This window comes from Maylandia zebra, linkage group LG17 (assembly GCF_041146795.1).
Source record: "Maylandia zebra isolate NMK-2024a linkage group LG17, Mzebra_GT3a, whole genome shotgun sequence".
Classification (NCBI taxonomy): Eukaryota; Metazoa; Chordata; class Actinopteri; order Cichliformes; family Cichlidae; genus Maylandia; species Maylandia zebra.
Genome location: NC_135183.1, coordinates 14,524,551 through 14,546,351, shown reverse-complemented (window position 1 = coordinate 14,546,351; position 21,801 = coordinate 14,524,551). Strand labels below are relative to the sequence as shown.

The 21,801-nt window shown below is 38.0% G+C and overlaps 1 protein-coding gene across 2 annotated transcripts in view; it reads right to left on the bottom strand.

Annotated features, from left to right (window-relative positions):
* pik3r3b (phosphoinositide-3-kinase, regulatory subunit 3b (gamma)) overlaps positions 1 to 21,801 on the bottom strand; it is a 209,289-nt gene that overhangs the window by 113,754 nt on the left and 73,734 nt on the right. Inside the window, exons 4-5 of one of the 2 annotated variants that reach the window (XM_076875802.1) lie at positions 8,669 to 8,800; positions 722 to 914 (exon numbers count right to left, since the gene is read on the bottom strand). In XM_076875802.1, the coding sequence (XP_076731917.1) occupies positions 722 to 914; positions 8,669 to 8,800 (325 nt within the window). The remainder of the gene's footprint in view (positions 1 to 721; positions 915 to 8,668; positions 8,801 to 21,801) is intronic. The other variant, XM_076875803.1, reaches the window with a different exon arrangement.

Here is a 21,801-nt window from a genome sequence, read left to right as displayed (position 1 = left end):
GTGGAAAAAGAGTGGGGTGGTATTTCACATTGTGCCATGTTATTTGCACCAGATGCCATAATAGCTCATTTCATGTGTATGGAATCTCTGATTAATCCTAAATTGTTCTGCAGTCTGTAAGCATTTAAACAATTACACATCTTTTCTTGTCTGAGCCTTACCAAAAAGTGCTAGATACTAAAGAAAATATGAGGTAAGGCATCATTTAGTATTTTTCTTGACGTGAACAAGACCAAAATAAATAAATGTTTCTCATATTTTTGTCTGAGTCTCCAAAGCCTAATATACTATCTCTTTCCTCTGTGCCATTTCAATTACCTGTTCAATAAACAGCAAAAAAATTTCTTAATGGAGAATGAAAAGAAAATATTTCTACTTGTCTGTCTGCCTTTCTATCCGTTTACTACAGTGCTTTTTAGTTTTCTTCAAAAACATAGAGTTAAGGTACAGGTCATTATCAATGATGATATAGGGCAGAGACAACAGCATTGCTTTCCTGTCCTTCACGGGCTCTTATATTATAGTTAAGTTAACAGCCACAAACATAACTTGAAATCAACCAAAGGATATGTGGCTCAGTGCATCATAATCATCAAATAAATTCACAGCAGTAAAAAAAGAAAAGAAAATTCACATGAAATAAAGTGTTTCCTCCAAAAACTCTGCATGGATATTTCCAAGAGGAAAGTGTTGAAGGTCCTGATAGTTTTTATATCTGTACCTAAGAGAAAGGTGCTTGAAGATAATGTCAGTGAAGGCCTGTCCTAGCAGCCGGGGGGAGGCTTGACTCTGCTGGCTGATTCGATTCAGGTTTCCAGTGAGGTGGACCAGGAGCTGGTGGTTGACTTGAGGGATGCTGGGAGACTCAAGGATCCTTTTCAGCCTATCCCCACACTCCTCCACACTCTGACTCTCTGAAAGAAAAGACACAACACCTGAATTCTTTGGAGCATTAAACTAGGTATAAAAATGATTCATCAAATGTCCTTTTTCAGCCTATGTTGATTTTGGCAGTAGACAATACATAGTATTTACACTATATTTTAACTATAACAGATATACTGTAGCATCAGGTCTTACCTTTCTTGTAAATAGACTGCAGTGCATTCTTATTTTTATAGACCACAATGTTTCATATTACAATACATATTCACCAACTGTCAAAGAAACACTACAGGGCTGAAACACTCATGTAAAGAGCTTGGCTGGGGCAATTCTGGGCTTGCCCCAAACACTGCAACATGATGACTCGAGGAGTCACCAACCTTTTGATCAGTGGATAACGAGCTCTACCTTCTGAGCCTTATAATTACCAAGAATAGATACAAGCGACTGCTTCAGTTTTCCTGCTTTTATTTAGTTAATGACACTGAATGTTCATTGTCTGAATGGACTGTCCTGGTGTGCCTAAATCTAGTGAGGGTGCGCTGGGAATGCCTGGCAGAGGCCTAGTCCGACAGATCTTCAACTCCCACCTCTGGCAGAGCTTTGACAGCATTCAACCATGCGCTTTGTCACTGATTCTGTTCATAACGTAACCAAATGGCAGAAGGCTTTGACTTGGGTGGTCTCAAAATCTTGTCTCTGCTTTTTGCTGATTATGTGGTTCAGTTGGCTTCATCAGGTGGTGGCCTCCAGCTTGCACTGGAGCTATTCACAGCTAAATGTAAAGCATTGCATGGGGTCACAATGACCCCATTCAATGATCATCATTCAAAAATTAATAGTTAACTTTTTTGTTTTGGCTTCCTATTTCTTGACTTTTCCTTATGTGATGGGGGCAACTAAGTAAGCATAACATTTTTATGATGAAATTTGGGATGTACACATTTTGCATACATCGACACTCCTCTGGGGTCAGTTTTACCCCGAGTTATTTTAGCTTTGTAAAGCATGTCTTTCTGTGTGTGACCTACTATCCTCACACCTGCTGAATTACAACTGATATTTCTTGTGTGGTGGTGGGTGGGAATCTCCTGCAAGGACATGACAGGACATGGAAAATAAGGGAGGAGCAAACATATAAAAGCTTTCATGACTGCCTTCTATCTAAATCATTGGTGCACTGTGTACTCTGCAATCTGTATGCTCTCTAAAAATGTCCTTTGGGAAAACGTTACTGTCAATGAGTTTTTGGCACAAGTCTTTGACAGTGAAAGTGCGATGGAGGAGAATGTGTCAGAGACAGAGTATTGTGTTGAGGAGGACCTTGGTTTTGAGGAATTCTCATCTGATGAGACTGAGTGTTAACCCTCCTGCTGTCTCTCAACCACCAGCAGACAGAAACCCTTCCAAAAATGGAAAGATAACATGGTCCCTTTCCCAACTCCAACAACAGGGTAGACTTAGTACTGATAATATTATCAAAATGGTTCCAGGCCCCACCAGATACGCAGTCAGCCATGTTGAGGACATCGAGCCATCATTTGAGCTCTTCGTGACACCATCAATTGAAAATATTGTGCTTCAGATGACAAATTTAGAGGGGACAGCTGGAAAGACTTGGGTGTAACTGACTTGAAAGCTGACATTGGGCTGCTCATTTTGGCAAGAGTTTACAGGTCAAACGTTGAAGCAACAGCAAGCCTTTGGAATGCTGAGACTGAAAGGTGGGTACAGTGTTTACCCCTGCTGTACAATCCAGGTCCCCGTGTGACTGTTGACGAGTGCTTGGTTGCATTTTGTGGCTGCTGTCTATTTCAGCAATATATGACAAGCAAACCTAAATAATATGTTTGTGACGAACACACGGCAGACCTGTCCATATTTCAGTGCTTTTCAGCATACTTTACTCGGTTGCTGATCTCACACACAGCTGCAGCTTTTCAGCTTGCAGCTGAACACTTCCACAACCACAACACTACAGGACCTAGTTCAGCCTTAAAGCCAGCGAGGCATGATTGCGGATGCCACTCAGGTGCGTCTGCCTCCCCTGCAGCGGAACCACAGACCATGCCCCACCACAATGCCATCAAAATATGGGCAGCATGTGATGCACAGTCCAGCTTTGCCTGGAATATGCAAGTTTACACAGCCAAGTCCACTGGTGAAGCAAACTCAGGGCAAAAGAGTGGTGGCTGACATGGCCGAAGGACTGCATGGGCATAATATCACACGTGATATTTTTTTTTTATGTCTTATGCCTTGGGTGAGGAATTGCTCAATAGGGAGGTCAACATGTTGGAGACAGGGAGAAAGAACAAGCCTGAGCTTCCTTCTGAACTTCTTGCTGTCAAGAACATGAACGTACCATTTTCAGTTTTTGACTTTACTGAAAAAGCAACTCTGGTTTCCTATTGCTCCAAGAAAGGGAAAAATCTCCTGTTGCACAGCACAATACACAAAGATGCTGCTCTAAGCACCAGGAGAGATAAAAAAAACACAAATGGTCCTGGACTATGAGACAAAGGGAGGGGTGGACAGTGAGTGCGTACAATGCATTTGTTATATATGGTATGAAATTTAAAAAGGACTGGAACAGGAGAAAGCTGAGTTGAAGGAGGATTTTCCTGGAGCATTCCCACCATGAATAATTCAAAGGCTAGCATGACCTGTGCACAATACAAGAAGTATGCACCAACTAGTGCAGGCGAAAACAATTTAACTGTGTTTCCCCACATACATGATGTCTATTTAACATTCACACTCTGATGGATGAGTCAGAGAGCAACCTTGCCCAAGGATATATTTGCTATGTAGAATAGAGCAGCTAGGGATTGAACCACCAACCTTCTGATTAGTAACTGCTCTGCTCTACAAGCTTAGCTACACTCAGCCCTACTGATAAAATGTCACCTAGTCTGTATGGAAGTCATAATTGCAGACAAATTCAATTTGATTAATTGACCCTGTTCATGTCGTGTCTTTATTTGCAGGAAGGACTCTTGCAAATAAGACCACAACCCACTTCCAGTCTAATCTCCTTAAATAAAGGTTGGTAAAGGTCATATTAATTCAATCTATCAAAAGTTAAGAGACAATGTGCACCTGAGACAGGTCGCCAGTCACAGTCACATGACTGGAAGGTTCTCATACTGTGCTCATACTAAGCAGTGGTTCACCAGCCACTACTTTGGATGGTGAATCTGAGTTTGTAACACAGCCTTGCAAACTCATATTTGACCGTAGCTCAGGGGATTGGGAAGCTCATCTGTAACTGGAAGGTTGCCGGTTCAATCCCCCTGCTCTCTCTGTCCTGGTTGTTGTGTCCTTGGGCAAGACACTTTACCCTACTGGTGATGGCCAGAGGGTGCGATATGGCAGCTGTGGCTACAACTGTAACTTGCCTCCAGTCTGTGAATGAATAGTGGAATTGTAAAGTGCTTTGGGTGCCTAGAAAAGCGCTATATAAATCCAATCCATTATTATTATGTTGACAGAAACATTTAGAGTCTTTTGGTCACTGGATCTGCTGCAGGGACATTTGTCCAAGTTTAAGGCTAAGTTAAGACATCTGACACTTTTCCTTGTTGTTTTAGACTCAGTGATGAGTAGGTGTGTCAACCACACATTTGATTTTCATTTAAAGATTACAGATAGAGGGCTGATCACCGGCCCTTTATCTAAGGTAAGTCTCATAGGCAAGTGGTTTCTTCCTGTTCCAGCATCACGTTACGTTTAAACTAAATGTTTTACAGAAGCACTTCAAACCTGCTGTTACTCAATGCCAGTGGTAATCAGACAAAGTATTGTGAAAATTTATGCATTTGAGCATTCTAGGATATGCTGTGCAGCTCAGCAGACACCCTGGATGGCACATGCACAAACATTTCTCACATTAGAAACATTCCAGCTTTCCTTTTAAACAGAAGTATAGATGTGCTGCCGGGTGAGAAACAGCACCATCAATATCAATTTAAGCACGTAGCTAACTGCTTGCTGACTTTGAGGAGATGTAAAGCCTTGGCAGGATATTGTTATTTGCATTGAGTCCTAGTCCAACAGCCAGTAACGTGTAAGCTAGCCTAATATATAGTAAGGAGAAAATCGCATGGCCTCTATAAATGGATGGTTATAAAAATGACACCATGGGAGGCTGTGCAGGGTATATACCAATTCCTTTCTTGTACTAGCCAGGGTTTAGACAATGGGCTGTGTTCAAGAAGGACCAGACATATTGACAAGCTCTCTCAGCACAGGCCCTTTATCATGGCTAAGAAGCTGCAAATAAAAAAAAACATCTGTGCCCGAGACTGCTGTGTGTTGACTGGAGGACACAGTGGGAGAGTGCTGATCTTCCATGGACAAACAGACTCCTAACTGCACTCCACACAACGTGTCTTTTTATCTATGGCTGAGTCTATTTGGCTGCTCATGGAGTTTAATTTTTCTGTTTAATTTTGTTTGTTTTTTACTGATTCAGTTTATTTGATTCCTTTTAATAATAAAGTCTCATTTTAAAATCACACCCAAGCTTGTAAAATTAACTGGAATATACTCTAAATTCATCCTAAAGTGTTATGTCTGCTTTTTTTTCTTCTCAACATCTCAGAATAGTGTGCCATTTTACACCTTTACACATATTTAGTAGGCCAGAAAGAGGCAGATAAAAATGTTGCAATGTGTGAAATACCTTTGTATAATTTCTAGTACATCCATGTATCATTTTCAGTGAATGTAACTATGTTGTTTTGACTCCAGTAAGGATTTTGTTACAATGAAACAATGTAAGCTACTGAGGAGAGGTTTTTATAGAATTTAATTAAATTTAAAGCCTGGTGCTGTAAAACTGAAGTTTAAAACTGAGACATTTGTATAAAATGTAAAAATACATTTAAAACATACAAACATTGAGTGTGTTTTCCTGCCCAGAGAGGTGGCTCATGGGGGTTAAGGGGACACTTGTGGTGTATATATGTGTGTTTGGTTTGTTTAAATGAAGGTCATGTTACCTAGGTCAGCCCTAGCTCTGTGTGATCTCTACTGATCACAGACAACTGGCACATTCAGCCCCCCTCCCGTCTGTCGTTATTGATTATTGTTGACCCAACTAATCAATGGAGGTCAAGGCTGAAGCGAGAACTTGGGTTGCCTGTTTGACCCCCTGGGGCTCTGAGAGACTGGACAACTGGACATTAGACTCCTTGGTGTGCCAAAGAGTGTGTGTGAGACATGCTGACATTATGGTGGTTAGGACCAGACCAGCATAGTTGGAGATAAAAATGCCTCTTTTCTCCTGGGTTTTCATGGAGATAAGATGCATTTTTATTTCAGTTGAAATTGCAGTTTTGACTGATTTAGTGTGTGTGTGTGTAGACAAAGGACTTGAAACGCTGTACGGGTAAATAGAGTTCAAAAAGAACATAAGGATCTGTAGAATCTCATTTAATTTTTTGAGTTCCTGGTTACGACATTGCTGCTGATTGCTTCCAGTATGGATGTAGCTTGAATCTATTTTACACCTTTAAGATGATCTGGAATGTAAATTGAGACCTATGCCTAATCAGCCAACATCAGTGGTGACCCTCATTGATGCTCTCATGTCTCAATGGGAACATAATGACGCCAGAAGGCTGGAGCCTGTTACAACAGCACATTAATGCCCTTGAATGCATCAACCCCTCCAACTGAAAAGCCGTTTCTTTTTCCCCCTCTCACACGTTTAGGTCCAGATGGACAGTGATCAGGCTGACTCAGGCAGCTGGCCTTTATCCTCATAGATAATAACCTCTGTGAGAGCATTAAGGTTAACTAATGCTGACAAAAGCAATGAATGAGTCTTGGAAGCATAAAAAATAACGCTGGGGGAAGGACTGGGAAAGGATAAGGAAGACACAAGCTGGAGGAAAACGAAGCCCTCTGATTAAAGAAGATAAGTGATTCACAGACCACATATTTAAGTAGAATGGGAAACTTCTGAAGTAAAAAAAATACAAATGTTCAGATACAAATCTAATGACTTTAGATCTGCAGACATTGTTACTTTAAGGGACTAAGGAGCATTTGTACACATGAGAAAGCAACTTCTTAGATCTTTCTGTTGCTATGAAAGAAAAGTGGCTCAGGCATGATAACAAAAGGTCAACTGTGATCAGGATGTTGCAGGAACATCCTAATTTCCCTCGGGATGAATAAAGTATTCTGATTCTGATTCTGATTCTGAACGAATGAGAGAAGGAATACAGGATTACCATCTTCTCATGACAGGTTATTTTTCAGTATTCAAAAAAGTTTTAAAATAGGAAAAATAGAAATATGACTGGACTAATATAAGGCTCAAATAAAGTTTGAGGTGATGTACAAAAGCATTATAGATTAAATTAAACAGTCATGTTACATCTTACACAGATCTTACTCAGGCAATGTCAGAGAAATTTTAATTTCTTTAATACATAGCTTTGGCAAAAAACAAAAAACACGTCCCACTGGTTGCTTCATATAGAGTACAGAAGGTTTCTGAAAAAAATCCCTTCAGTTTTCCAAACATTTTATCTTTGTTTCTAATAATGTAGGGGAATTTCCCATGATGTGCCACTGACTGGAAAAAAGGATTCAGATCAGATGAGAAAATGACTCCCGGAGAAAAGAACAGCCAGAGGAAAAGTATTTAACGAGAGGGGATTTTAAGTGTTACAACATCAACAAATTTCAAGCAACAGATGAAGACAGAACAATAAGGCTTTTTACTAATTCTATGTATGTGAGTATAAAAACCTGCAACATAAAATGCAGGGTGAATAGTTTACTGATTTACTGTTTTGTCATTATTAATTATAGATATTTTGAGGATGACATCTGTTAATGGAAAATAAGTAAATTTTAATGCGCTTTACGGAGTCCCTATGAACCCCAAAGCGCTTTACACTACATTCAGTCATCTACCCATTCACACACTGGTGATGGGTGGAGCTACATTGCAGCCACAGCTGCCCTGGGGCAGACAAACAGAGGCGAGGCTGCCGGACACTGTTAATGTGAGTCTGTCTCTGACAGGTCTTTTATTTCCACCATGCACAGTGCACACATTAAGCAAAAAAAAGGAGGATATCAAGGGAGGCTTGATGACAAATGGATTAGAGTTTCAAGAGTCCCTAAAAGCCAGGGAGAAGAGGACCTGCTGGGTGGAGTGGACAGCAGGTAAAAGGGGGGGGGGCAAGAAGGTCAGGTGTATGGAAAATGAAAAATGAAAGAAAGATAGAGGGACAGAGACAGAGACTGACACTAGACCATAATTCAGTACAGTTTATGTTGAAAGCTGACAGAGGATTATATTCTTCTTGTTTTTATCCATGGCAAAATTCTGGCGGATGTGACGATACAGCAAACATGCTCAAAACCTTGACATCTTGTCTCTGGTCAAAACAAGTACCTTGGTACAGTGGCAGAAACTGAATTATAGGCAGATGGATGTCAAAATTGTTTCCATGCAGAATAGAGGTTGCATCAGAATGTGTCTTAGAAACTGAAAGGCAAAGAATGAATTAAATCCGTTTGTCTTTGAGCAATGACAATATGGTTAGCAGATGTTTATGAACAGGCATCCACAGAATGTCTTTCTAAACATACAAAGACTACTACCACTGGGGGCTTGAAAGGCACAAGCAATAAAATTGCTGTCCAATTTCATAAGGCCTTAGAAACACAGTCCATAGTGCCCAAAACAGTGTAAACCCAAAAGTATCTGCGTACCTCAGAGCACCTGTTGTTTGTACTGTGTAGCACACTGTACCTTGAGCAGTATAGACCAGCTCACTGTAGATGGTGGCAGGTATGATGGGGGCAGGCAGGTCCTGCAGGAAACCTTTTAGAGCATCAGTCAGAGCAACCACATCATATCGGTTCAAATTCACAGAGAGCAGATCTGGGAAGACAAGAAAAAACAGACATAGCCCAGAGAAGCAAGAAGCGCTACTGTGTTCATGACCTCAGATCCAACCATGGACGGAATAAAGAACAAGGTCACTGAGGGTGCAGGACCAGAGACCAGACCACCTTTGTGAACGTGAGTGTTGTTAGCATTCGCTACTTGAGGAGAAAAAAGACACAGAAAAGTCACAAAAATGTGTGAGGGGGATCAGGGAAGGAAAACCCTCACGTTAATTGCTTGCTAAAAGACACTGGCTGGAATAAAAATCAAACTAGATGTGGGAAGTAACTCACAGATAAGGAATCATGCAAAAAAAATCCTCTTATTATTGGATTATCATAATGTCATTTCAAAATCTAAGCACCAAATTCCCCCTACATAATAAATGTCCATGGTTCACAATAGCTCACATTGTTACTCTTGTGGAATTTTAATAAAACACATGTCACGGTGATAGGTTTTGGACACTGATTTGTTCATTTTTTTATGCAAAAGTCATATTTATTTAGCAAATTTATCCAGGTCATCACCATCATAGTAGATCTATTAGCAGTTGAAGTAGCAGGGGACCAAGAATAAGGCAAAGGCATAAAAAATGGTGTAGAAACCAATGAGTAGGATATTCAAACTCATGTGTAGTTCTGCATCCTCGTTCAGATGGATTAAATTGGAAAGTGAAACGTGGCAGAGTAATGGACTTTTAGTTCTGGTCAAAATGCCATATTAGCAAAGTGCGAGATTGGTGATCTGCTTGATCAGGGTTTATCAACTCTCATGGTCAGTTGCTTCTGGGAAAGCGAGAAAGGACTTTAGTTACCCATAGATAACAATAAAAAAACACAACTGCCCAGTCCACAAGAATTTACAAATCTATCTTCCTCTAGACAAAATAATAGATAACACCCCCGTTATGACCCTGCTTTGTGCTTACGTGAGTACTTCAGCAGATTAGCAAAGGACAAACCACATGGCGTCAGAGGACGTTTTTGCTGTCCTCCATCTTTCACCCCAACCTTCCTCCTCTTTTCTACCTCCATTCATCCTTCCCCATTTAACCCCCCTCCCCCCAGCTCCCTTTCGACTTCTTCCTTCTTGACCTTTCTTCTGTTTGTCTTTTTAAAAAATTCCTGTATCAGCCTCGTTTGCTTTTCTTTTAGCCTTTTTTCATTTCCTTTCCCTTCTTGTTTTTCTCATCCCAGTGTCACCCAAACCACCTTTTCCCCTGTATGCATCAGCCTCTCTAGGGTTAAAATGCTTGTTAAAAGCCATTGATTTCATTCCCTAAATAATGCCTGAATAAACTTAACCATTCACAGACCAGTAAACCAGCAGGCCATTAATATCTACGGATGACCTCTTCACATTGCTGTGCTGGGACTTGCGTTATTGTGCAGTGATTTGTCTAGGGAATTTGATCATCTCAGTGCCGAGACAGCTTAAATTTGGTGTCACCATGAAAGCCAAGCCCACAGGAAGATACTAACACAGTTTTTCTTGTGTGTGTGTGTGTGTGTGTGTGTGTGTGTGTGTGTGTGTGTGTGTGTGTGTGAGAGTGGGGGGGTGGGGGTGGCTTGTGAAAGCATAAAGTATTTTATTCTAAGAAGTATTTTATTCTTAAAGCATCTTAAGGCAACTGTTGTAATTTGGTGGTATATAAGTGAAACTGTTTTGAATTGAATTATATCAGGTAAAGTATTGTTGTGTGGTCTTTACTTGAAAGTGCTTAGAGTGGTCAAGTTAGACTAAAAAAGTACTTTATAAATGCAGGTTCATTACATTATAACTGTCCAATGCTAATCAAGCTTGCTAATAAGTATTAGCATTAGCGCTCCAGGTCTGAACTGATTTAGGTGAAGCATAATCAGTCTGTGTAAGAATGTTTTTTGTAATGAATTTGTGTCACAAACTCAAAATATGTAGGCAGATTTATATGAAACACCACAGAAGTATTAATTGATGAAATTCTAATTGAACAACTTCAAACCAGAATTTTAGTGATGCAGTTATCTGTCTGGTTGGTCACTGAAGAAATTAAATTGTTAAATCATTAAAAACGAATCAAATGTCAAGAACATTTTAGCTATTTCTGGATTTAAGCTGACACATACACACAAACACACACAAATTTCCTCTTTACACCTGATCACTCCATCAATTCATCAAGGTCTGACCCTCGCTATGGATCAGTCATCGGCTAGGCAAAGGAACAAAAGGACAGATAAATGGACAGATTAATTAATGAATGACTGAAATGAGGAGAGGGGGGTTAACAGTCAAGTGCAGTGTTTAGCTATTACTACATGTTATAGAGGATCTATTTGGTAGGGTTGGTTGACTGACTTGATTGGAGTAGGTGAAATGTAAGATGTTTATGAATAATACTATGTATACACACTATTTTTAGGTCAGGTGAACTGATTTTATTAAAGCTACACAACGAGACCTGAAGTTACAACATATATTAAGGCAGAAGAAATTATATACATGCATTTACACAAAGAACAAAGCAACAGCAGATACAAACTAGAAAATGCATTTTCTGAAGAAACTGCAGTGTGGATGCTGATAGCTGAATGTGTTCAGCTGAAATGAAATAATTGCTGCATGTTAAGTTAAAAATGTTGAATGAGATGAAAAATACAGAAATTTTCATCTGAAAACAAAAGTTCAGAACTATTGAAAGCAGAGATTCAAACAGAAGAAGTTAAACAGTAAGCGAACATGTTTAACATGTTTGTAAATTAGAAAAAGCCGAGTAATGACAAAAGAAAACATCTGCATAAAAAAAAACTTGAAACCTCATATTATTTTAATCACTGAATGACTGAAATGTGAGAAAATCCACTACAGACAGCTGAATGCCGTAAGTTTTAATCATTCAGTTAGAAAAGATGACTCTAAAAGTCATCATCTGACTCCAAATGCCCAGATCTGAACCACCTGTGTGCGGAAGAAAAAGCCACCAATGAACAATAAGCTTGAATTTAACAGGCCAATCAGAATACCCTATTTAGTTGTCCTGCACTAACTACTGGCATACTGTTATTCTGTGGCAAAACCCTGTCAAATCTGCCTTGGTGCACCTGTTGAAAGACTGCATCTAAATCCTAGACCCTAACTTCCATCAAAACAGCTTTTGAACTGTGAGGATCCCAAGGAATTGTTCTACACAACAGTGTCTCTTTTATCCTCGTGGTGTCAAAAATGTGATGACAGAAGCAATTTAAAAAGTGGGGTCTTTCCTGCTGTTGAGACAAATTCCTGACTAAAAATACAATGTATTTCTATGGGTCAGTTAGAAGGTTATCCCCCTACTTAGAGCCACGCAAATCAAAAAGTTTAAATCTCTGAGCTTTGAAAAACACAATGTTGGAAGAGAAGAACAATGACTACGTTTTGAGGGTAAAATGATGGCTGTAGAGCAAACATTGGGGACACAGCAACAGTTGAAAGAAGTTGAATCTTGGCAGAGTGACAGACAGAGCTCATTAAGCAGGCAGGTGTGAGCCTGGTTGCCCCCCTCCCCCATTGGACAAAAGTTATTGTGAAACAAATGCTTCCCAAGAAAAAACTACAAGTCGTATTGACAAAATTCTTTCACCGTGAGCGACAGCAATGTCTAGTCTACCGAGTTTTCATGCATGTGGAGTTTATTATATGGACATGATGACATTTATGAAAGAACCCCATAATATATACTACAATAATAATAACATTGGATCAAAGAGGACAGCGATGGCTACATTTTGAATGAGAATTTGAAGGGTCCCCCCCGTAAAATACATTATAATTTTTTGTTCAATAAAGTTGAATAATTAAAAAGATATAAAAGTTAAAAGTGAGAAAAGTAGAAGCAGTAATGTCCAAAAGAAGAGGAATTGAATGGTGGTTGAATGGTTTTTCTAAGCTGAATGGTATTGAAGGAGATAGTCGGCGAAAAATGTACGGAATAGATAATAATAAAATAGAAGAAAGAATAGAAGAACAATACTTAATGCTTAATCAGCATCCACACTAATTAGTCTGATGATCCAGATCTGGGTTTGAATACGCAGAAATACCAGAAATAACCAGACTTTAGTTTAGTTTCATTTAATTTCCTGAGTGAGTGTTCCTGTTTCAGTTCAGTTTTTACTGTTTGAAAATCTTAAGGTTTAGTCCAGTTTTTATTAGTTTAAAGACATTCAAAGTCCCAGGAAACACACCAATTAAAACACAAAAACAAGGGATTTTTTAAAAGAAAATTTTACTTAAATATGTATTTATATTTTTTAGTTTAGTTTTATTTAACTATAAAACATTTCACCTTGAGAGGAGATGTGCTTGTTTGGTGGTACACAAATAAAGGTGAAGTGAACTTGCTGAGTCCTTTACAGAAACCAAACAGGATAAACTTCAAGGCTTGTTTAAGTTTTCCAGATTATTCTTGAGGTCAGAACAGCAAGGTGTTTGAAAACAGAACACTTAGTGAATTTTGTGTAAGCTGGAATCAGTACGTATAGGTACAGAAGCTGTATATGTAGACATAAAAGAGGAACTTGATGTCCAAGGTCGTAACATTTAGAACTGACAGAGAACAAAGATACACTCTGAACTTGCAGCAGAGTCAAAGGAAATTTGAAGGCCAAAAACAATCTCAGACTCATGCAAGCTTACAGCAGTATAAGTTAATTAGGTAAAGCTTTGCTTTAATGTCATGGACAAGAAAAGTATTCATTTGGTGGCTGTAGCTCAGGAAGTACAGCAGGTCATCTACTAACTGGATACACTGATTGGAGTGTGAATGTGTCAGAATGAGAGATAGAAGGCACTGTGGTGTAAGAGCAGAGACTTAGAGACAAAGCAAGGTAGAATTAGCTGTCAAACAATTGAAGTGCAAAAAAGATTCTCATTTAAGTCGATGCCATTATGAAAGAGGGCTGCCACTCAAAACAGTACAGTTCTTGAGAAACTAGAAATGTGGCAAAGCATTCAAATATTTACAGATTACCATTGCAACAGTCAGCACTTCTTCTCACACCTAATATAACTGATACAGATTACACTATTTACATAAGTTAATGTATCAGTTTCAGAGATAATATGACAATATGTATCCCATTCCCTATAGTTACGAAGGTAAGCAGGTAAGGAGGCTACATGTGCCTCTGGGTATAGCTGAGAGCTCTTTTTTTTAGCATTTTTATTTTAAATCTTATTTAATTGATTTTATTGATCAAAGAGAGCAAAATCATCTGTCATACGTTACTAGTGAACAATCCCCTTTCTTTTATTTTGAAGTTTTTGAAAGCTATGTAAGCCAGCTTTTGAAAAAGAAGCTAGCTTGCCCCATCCTGTTTGTATAAATTATTTGTTTTCTGGTTACTAACACTTATATGGTGGAAATATATATTGTGGTTTTCCTTACAATATTACTTATCACTACTCACTCATCACCCTTATATTATATTATTATATGTTATATTAAATTATATTGTCTATGTGGATGCAATAGCTATACATATTACACATTGTGTGTAATATATTTCTCTTTAATTTTTGTATCTGACATGAAGAAAATATGTTCTAGCTTTTATATCTGTTAATATTTTCATCTTGTAGTTTTTTGTTCATTTGACTTATTGATTTGTTGGTTTATTTATGGCAGAAAGCACCTATGTAGCCAGTTTCATTGATTACAGAAGAGTCTTGGTTTTAGATCAGTTTTAAAGTGGAGCGAAGAATAACAAAGTGTTAGTTTGACGACCAATAGTTAGGTATTCTAGTAGACTAATAGACTGTTCTGCTCCACTAAATGCTTTGGTGCACAGTGAAAAAAGAGCTTTAACATATATAGTCAGCAAATAATACACAAACATACATCTGTAAGGCACTATGTTCAGTAACCAATTAATATACACTGTATGTATCCCTGAAAGCTTTTGGCAGCAGTATATCCAGTGCGTGGTAATGAGGCATAATTTCATCCAGTGCATGTGTGACAACTAACAACTGACCTCTATAGCATAAACATACCAGGCACAAACCATGCCTACAACCACTGACTGGTTTGTGGGAGCAGTTAACATTGTAGCTGGTTTGTGTCTTTTCAGTGGATTTGTTGGCTGTGGGGAAATATTAATGTTGCATTTTCTGTGACACAAAAAGTGAGAGCGATCTACACGGACCCAGATCTTATTTATGCCCCAGGATGTTCTGGAGGCCTAAACTGCCCTGATGCTTACAGTAACTTCCAGGAGTTAAAGAGCTATGGAATGAATTTCTTTTAGACATCAGGGCCAACAATGTTCCCAGCTTGCTGGTACTGTATGTATTACAGAAAGTAATATCTCTATAGTATGAGTTGTATTTGTTATAAAGTGTATTGCATTGTATGTTTTTACAAGTTTAATTTTCAGATGACAGATTTAATGCCACTAAATACATGAAAGTACTGCAAGATCACTGCGGAAAAACTGAATATTTAAAAAAGCCATTAAAGAGACTGTAACTGCTGCTGCTGAAATATTCCTGCTTTAAACTTTATTGCTTATTTTAATGGACTTGCAGATCACTTGGGTTTATGTACATAAAAAGATCCATGACTTTTTATTTTTTAATGTATACTTGCCTTTACAGCCTATAAACTAAATTTTTCCTCCTCAAAGTAATTTGTATTCAAGTAAAAAGTGCTTTTTATTTAGAGTACAAGTTTACCATGTGCTTCCTACCTTCCGCACATGGTACATATGCTTATATATGTACACTACACACACACACACACACACACACACACACACACACACACACACACACACACACACACACACACACACACACACACACGCACACCCACATATATATATATATATATATATATGCACTCATCTGGACCGAGATCTCCAAATGATGCTCCTGGGATCTGCTGGAGCCACTTGCCTAGTTTGTGAGTTACTGCACCTACTGCTCCGATTACCTGATTTATCAATTCCTTATATACTCCAGTTATAAATGTGGCATATACAAAATGAATATAAAATCAAAACTGATCATCAACATAAAAAAAGAATCGCACAGTATCACAGTCTTCCTCAACTCTATTAGAATCCCCAGTTACCCTAATACCCATATCACTGACCTATAAGTGTAAACCCTCCAGGTCAATGACATAGGTCTTATATCGTGTGTAGTCTGCATGTCGCAAACAATCTGTTTGGTTGTGGTCATTGACCACAATCAACTAGAAGGTTGGAACAAAGAACCTTGTTGCTTTGAAGCCACAGTATCCGCCACAACCAGATGCAGCTACAGATGTAAACATCTGCAGTCAAAAAGCTCTGCTGCTGTTGTGAAAAACAAGACCAAATGTGAGGAAATATGTCAAGATGTTCACACTCCAAGTCTGAAGCATTAAACTCAAATGTTGGTGGAACATCCTAAAGCAGACAACTTATGTCACTGTTATTCTTACTATTGTCTCGTATTCCTCCTATATTCAACTTTTTGGCCATCCATTTTAAACAAATACAGCCAGCCGTCTACAGTTTTATGGCGTGAAATAGTGTTGATATGACACAAAATAAACATTAGTTTATTTAATAGTATATATTGGGTTGTGTTGTTCTTAAATTTGTGAAAATATATATATTTTATTCTATATAAACAGAGAACTGAAAAAAAAATTCTCATTTTCTTCTGCTCATCCAATTTAGGATTGCAGTCTGGGTGGAACCCTTTCAGTATGTTACATGGTTGTGTGTTTGGTGCCTCGGGTGATAATGTTAGTCTAAACCATTTTAATTTGTGTTTTTGCTTATAATCATATAGTTCCCATGACTACCGCTAGGTCCCCAAGTCTACCAATTTCCTTGAACGCGTGTCTATGAACTGGCTCACCTCTGTGTCAACCCATGTGTCCTTGGAATTCTGCTCACACACACTCTGATATCACAACATGAGCTCAGATAGATGGAACAGGAGGACACAGAGAATAAAACACAGGGATGAGCGAGAAAGAGAGAAGTAGAAAAACTATCACACTGGCATACAGAACAGATGTGGTGGTTATTTTGATACCTGCCTGAACACGGCAAGAGCACTCTTGTGATCACAGAATTGTTCAGAATTGTTTAGAAAAAGATTGCAAAGAATTTAAGGTTTTAATTTGCCCCAAAACATCCGAGATCAGAAAACTGAAATCTGTATGTGTAAGTGTTTCCAACAGACGGTGGAGCCACAGGTATCTCTTTAGTCATTCATGTTACAGGGCAACATATGGTAGAGATAAGCATCTGAGAGAAGAAGTGAGCAGAAGCGAAGAGAAGAGAAGAGAAGCATTACCCCATCATCATTTCAGCATACTGAGTTAAAAACATTTGTCTTTTTACAATGGAAATAATTATCACATCCAGATCAGTTTTCTGATTACCTTATATGATGTTAAATGATGTTATATATGGTTAATAGGGTATTCCACCATGGGATAACTGGGAAAGTACTTGAAATATTCAACGTTTCAGTAAATGCTTAAGCTTTTACCACAGTTACAATGATTTGGTTCTGGACTCTACTCATCTCACTTTCAGAATTTTTTCATTAACACAGTTTACTTTGCCTATTGCACATTTTCCTTTTCCTTTGTTTTCCAAATACTAACATTAATGTGATTGCCAGTGGCAGTCTGGGGAAAAAATACAATGAGCCCTTTGCATTGGAATCTCCAGTATGAGAAGAGCAAAAAAAAAAGTGGATCCAAGAACAAGCTCTCCCATAGGAGTACGCGATCAGAAAGCCACAGCTATGGTCAGTCTAATTTGTGCAAACTCTTTGTAGACTATTTGCTAAAATGATTTGACAGCTGCTTAACAGTCCTTCGCTGAAACACAGATTGATCCAATTAACTTTTCAGAACTGTAAAAATCCCCTCATAACTGCTATGCAGCATTTTGGTTTAGGATTTATATTTGCTGAGAAGAGCACATTTCAGTATGATTTTAGCTAACACTGACAAAAACATCAATCCCCTGTGAGTGTCAGCTCCCCAAAAGCCCCACTGGTTACACTGGAAAACATGAAAAGATTTCAGTACAGAGGACATGGATGCATTTTTTCGAAAATAGTAGATATTGATGCATGACACTAGTATATCAAGCAAAGCACAGTCTGCAGCACGTAGCAGAATAGCATAACAGCTGAGCAGACAGTGGAGCAGGGTCACTGTCTTTACAGTAAGTTGCTAAACAGTTTGCAAAACATATTCCTGAAATAAATATACATGTATAAAGAAAACTGGCTGCCATAGTAATATCAGAGTTTTTGGTATCAGTATCAGCCCTAAAAGTCAAAGTCTGTTCAGGTTGAATATAAACTATATCATATAACTATGAATAATATGAATTTTACCTGTCTCTGACTTTCTACCACTAAAGATTTATATTTAGAAACTAACTAATTTCTACAGTATTAATATATGGTGCCAATAAAGGTTAAAGTTTGGGAAATCATGCTGTCATGGCTTATATCAGGGGTATCCAGACTTTTTTTCAAGTGTGCCAGATTTATTAATGGAAAATCATTCAGGGGCCAATAATCATTCATTCCTTTTTCGAAACATAAAAACTGTGGGGGTTTGTTTTTTTTGTTTTTAAAAAAAAATTTTTTTTTATATTTAATAATACAACCGTTTGTATTATTATGGTGATTAGGTGTGTTCAAGCCTGAACAAAATAAATGTACTTTTCATTCACATATTTCATAACACAGTCTTTGATAAACACTCTCTGTGAAAGGTTTTTCAGCATGGTTGCTCTCTGATAGGAAATGTGAATTAGCATGTTTTGTCTGATAGTGTCTCTTGACATTCAATTCCTTTTTTTCTTACTCTGCAAATTACGCAAACACAATTGTTTTGATTGTCTGTGAAAACGTACAGCATTGCAATTTCCATCTCTCCTGGAACACTCAAAAAGATGAAATTGGGTGGTCGTTATATTTTAGCCCCCCCTGCAACTCTGATAAAGATAAGAGGATGGATGGAGTGACAGCTACGTGAAAGTTGTTATAAAGCCATTCAAGTTTTATGTTAAACAGACTCTAGATTTTATTGGACACTCCAAAAATAACTCTTCAAATGAACTTAAAATAATAATGGGAAGGATTTTCAGATTAATCTATTACTTTCTATTAGCATTAAGTATTTTTGTTAGACTAACTTCATTTGCATGGGTTGGGTCAACTCAGCTAAATTAAGTTGGACTCAACTGGAGTAAATAAGTTGATTCATCATTATTTAATTACGTTGGTCCAACTCAAGTACATTAAATTTGAATAACAGAATTGCATAATGCTAAAATAAATTTAATTTAATCACATGAAAATCCTTTTCATTATTTTTTATGTTCATTGAAATAGTTATTTTTTGAGTAAAGGTCTAGCCTTCAGTATCTCTTTTTCAGAGGTGTCATGGCATTAGCCACAGCTTGTTACAACCAATGAGTGTAAAAAACCTTTATACAGTCATTGGTTGGAACACAGAGATCAGCTCAGATGCTGCTGCCACCATAAGATGAAGTGACAAGAGAAATTACTCTATAAATTCTGTTTGTTTTGGTGGGCCAATCAATAATACCTTTTAAGATGGGAGTGAGGGGTGGTTAATGACAGAATGAAGGGTAATTAGATGTCTCTGACGGGTTCTTCTTTCCTATAAAAGCACACCACACCTCTAGGCTCTTACTTTATTTCTCAAGAACACAATATTTCTTACATTTCTTCCGCTGTAAAATAGTGTCAGTAATACACCTGCAAGAAAATATGAATGTATATTTCTACACTTTGTTTTCCCTCTTGGGTGAAAAATAATAAATATATAATGCAATTAGTGTTAATGGAATAAAATGTTCCTCTAGCAAGTTCTTAAAAATACTTGCTGTATTTGGAGCCAAAGAACCATTTTCTCAATTTTTACCAAATGCTTTGCGACAAACTGACTGACTGTTTCCACCACACATCCACTGTGAACGAATGTCTGATCAGCTGTTTATGAGTATGTGCAGCTGCTGACTGTAAAATTACTGGATTCCAATAGGTTACTGACGGACCCCAGAGGAAGATGATGACATCACTTCCAACCAATAGCAGGACAGAGACTGGGAGACAACTGGTAGCAGAGACAGAAAGAATAGAAGGATGCAGATGGAAGAAAAAGATGGAGTAGAGGAGCGATTTTAATTTCTGTTTTGCTGAACTCAGCAGCCACTGTCACTGAAGCACAAGGGAGAAGAAAAGGAATGGCGATGAATGAGTGAATAAAAAAGGACATAAAAGTTCAAAAGGGAAGACAGAGAGAGACTGAAGAGCACTAAAAAAATGCAAAAAGAAATAATATTATTTAAGAGTTCCGGTGTTGTAGATTGCTTGTTGCTGTGAGAGGCAACCAAATAATTTCATGGGAAAATGTGAGCAAAGATAACAAAGTAGTATGTCCTCATCTATCTGCAGTGTCTCTCTATGCTTCCATGCACACTGTTTTATATTCTGTGTAGCAGAATATTCTGTAACAGTTTAAGTGAACATGAGTCATCATTTTCAAAACAGACACTGCCCACTCTGTGCCATTGCACAGTGTTTGTGTGTTTGCATATATCTGAGCACGTCCATGTAATCATCACAAGCAACTACTTCAAACTCAGTTAAAAGCATAAAACACACATACTCAGAGGCCTCACACCAGAGATACTAGTACACATACAAAATAAAGATGTTTCCCATTGTAATAAAATCAAAAAAACACTACTACTTTTATACTTTTCACAGAAAGAACATTCTTAAACTCTAAAGTACTTTTGCACAGCTTATAATAGCTTTTAGTGAAATCCTCAGTTGATCCACTATCTCAAACAAGATGTTTTAGCTGCAGGAGGAAATAAACTGCAGGGTACACCAACAACCAAGCATCACTCTTGGTGTGTACCATTTGCCAGGGTGGCAATGGCAGGTAGATGGATAGATAGATAGATAGATAGATAGATAGATAGATAGATAGATAGATAGATAGATAGATAGATAGATAGATAGATAGATAGATAGATAGATAGATAGATAGATAGATAGATAGATAGATAGATGGATGTTGTCACTCTTCAGGTGTGAAACACATGCTGGTACTCACAGATACAGAAGTTCCAGCACACACACAGTGTTACTGGGCCAACTCACTGAGCGCTGTGTGGGCACGGCAGAACCAGTCTGCTAAAAAAGGCTAGCTGTTACCATGGCAACTCTCAGGCCATGTACCAATCACAGGTCAATTTGATGAGGTAATGTTCCTAAACCCTTTCAGAGTAACTCAGACACTTATACGCTCACTTTGACTCTTCTAAGAAAATACTGTACACGTGCAACATACCAAATAAAGCACACACAGCCAATCATGTCAGTTGGCAGGATCTGAGGCTGTGGAATAATGTGAGAATTTCTGTACAATATACAACTCCCTGTTACATAATATTATTCCATAACATGCAACACAAATGCAGAACAGAGAAGGCAGAGTACTTTGTTGCTACACTTTCTCTTACCGTACACTACTAAATCTCCATTTGCACTATTTGCCTATTTGCACTACTCTGCCTGGTTTACACTCAATGTCACTTACCCATTATATTGTATATTATATAGCTTTCTTGTTATATGTAAAATTGTATTTATTTAAATTTTTACTTTTTAATTATTTTACTTGCATTTTTAATCACTTTTATATTTAAATATATTTAAATGTTCATTTGCTATTTATCTAGGGATTGAGAGTAACGCAATTTCTATTCTCTGTATGTCCTGTACATGTGGCAGAATCGACAATAAAGTTGACTTTGACTTTGACTTTGACTTAAGCAGCTTGGATATACTTCCTGCAGACTGATGTTTCACTGCCTCTGCAACGTACTGATCAGAACACCGTTCCAACAAAGGTTTTATTTACTATTATCAGTTATTCAATTCAGTTTAGTTTTCAAAGT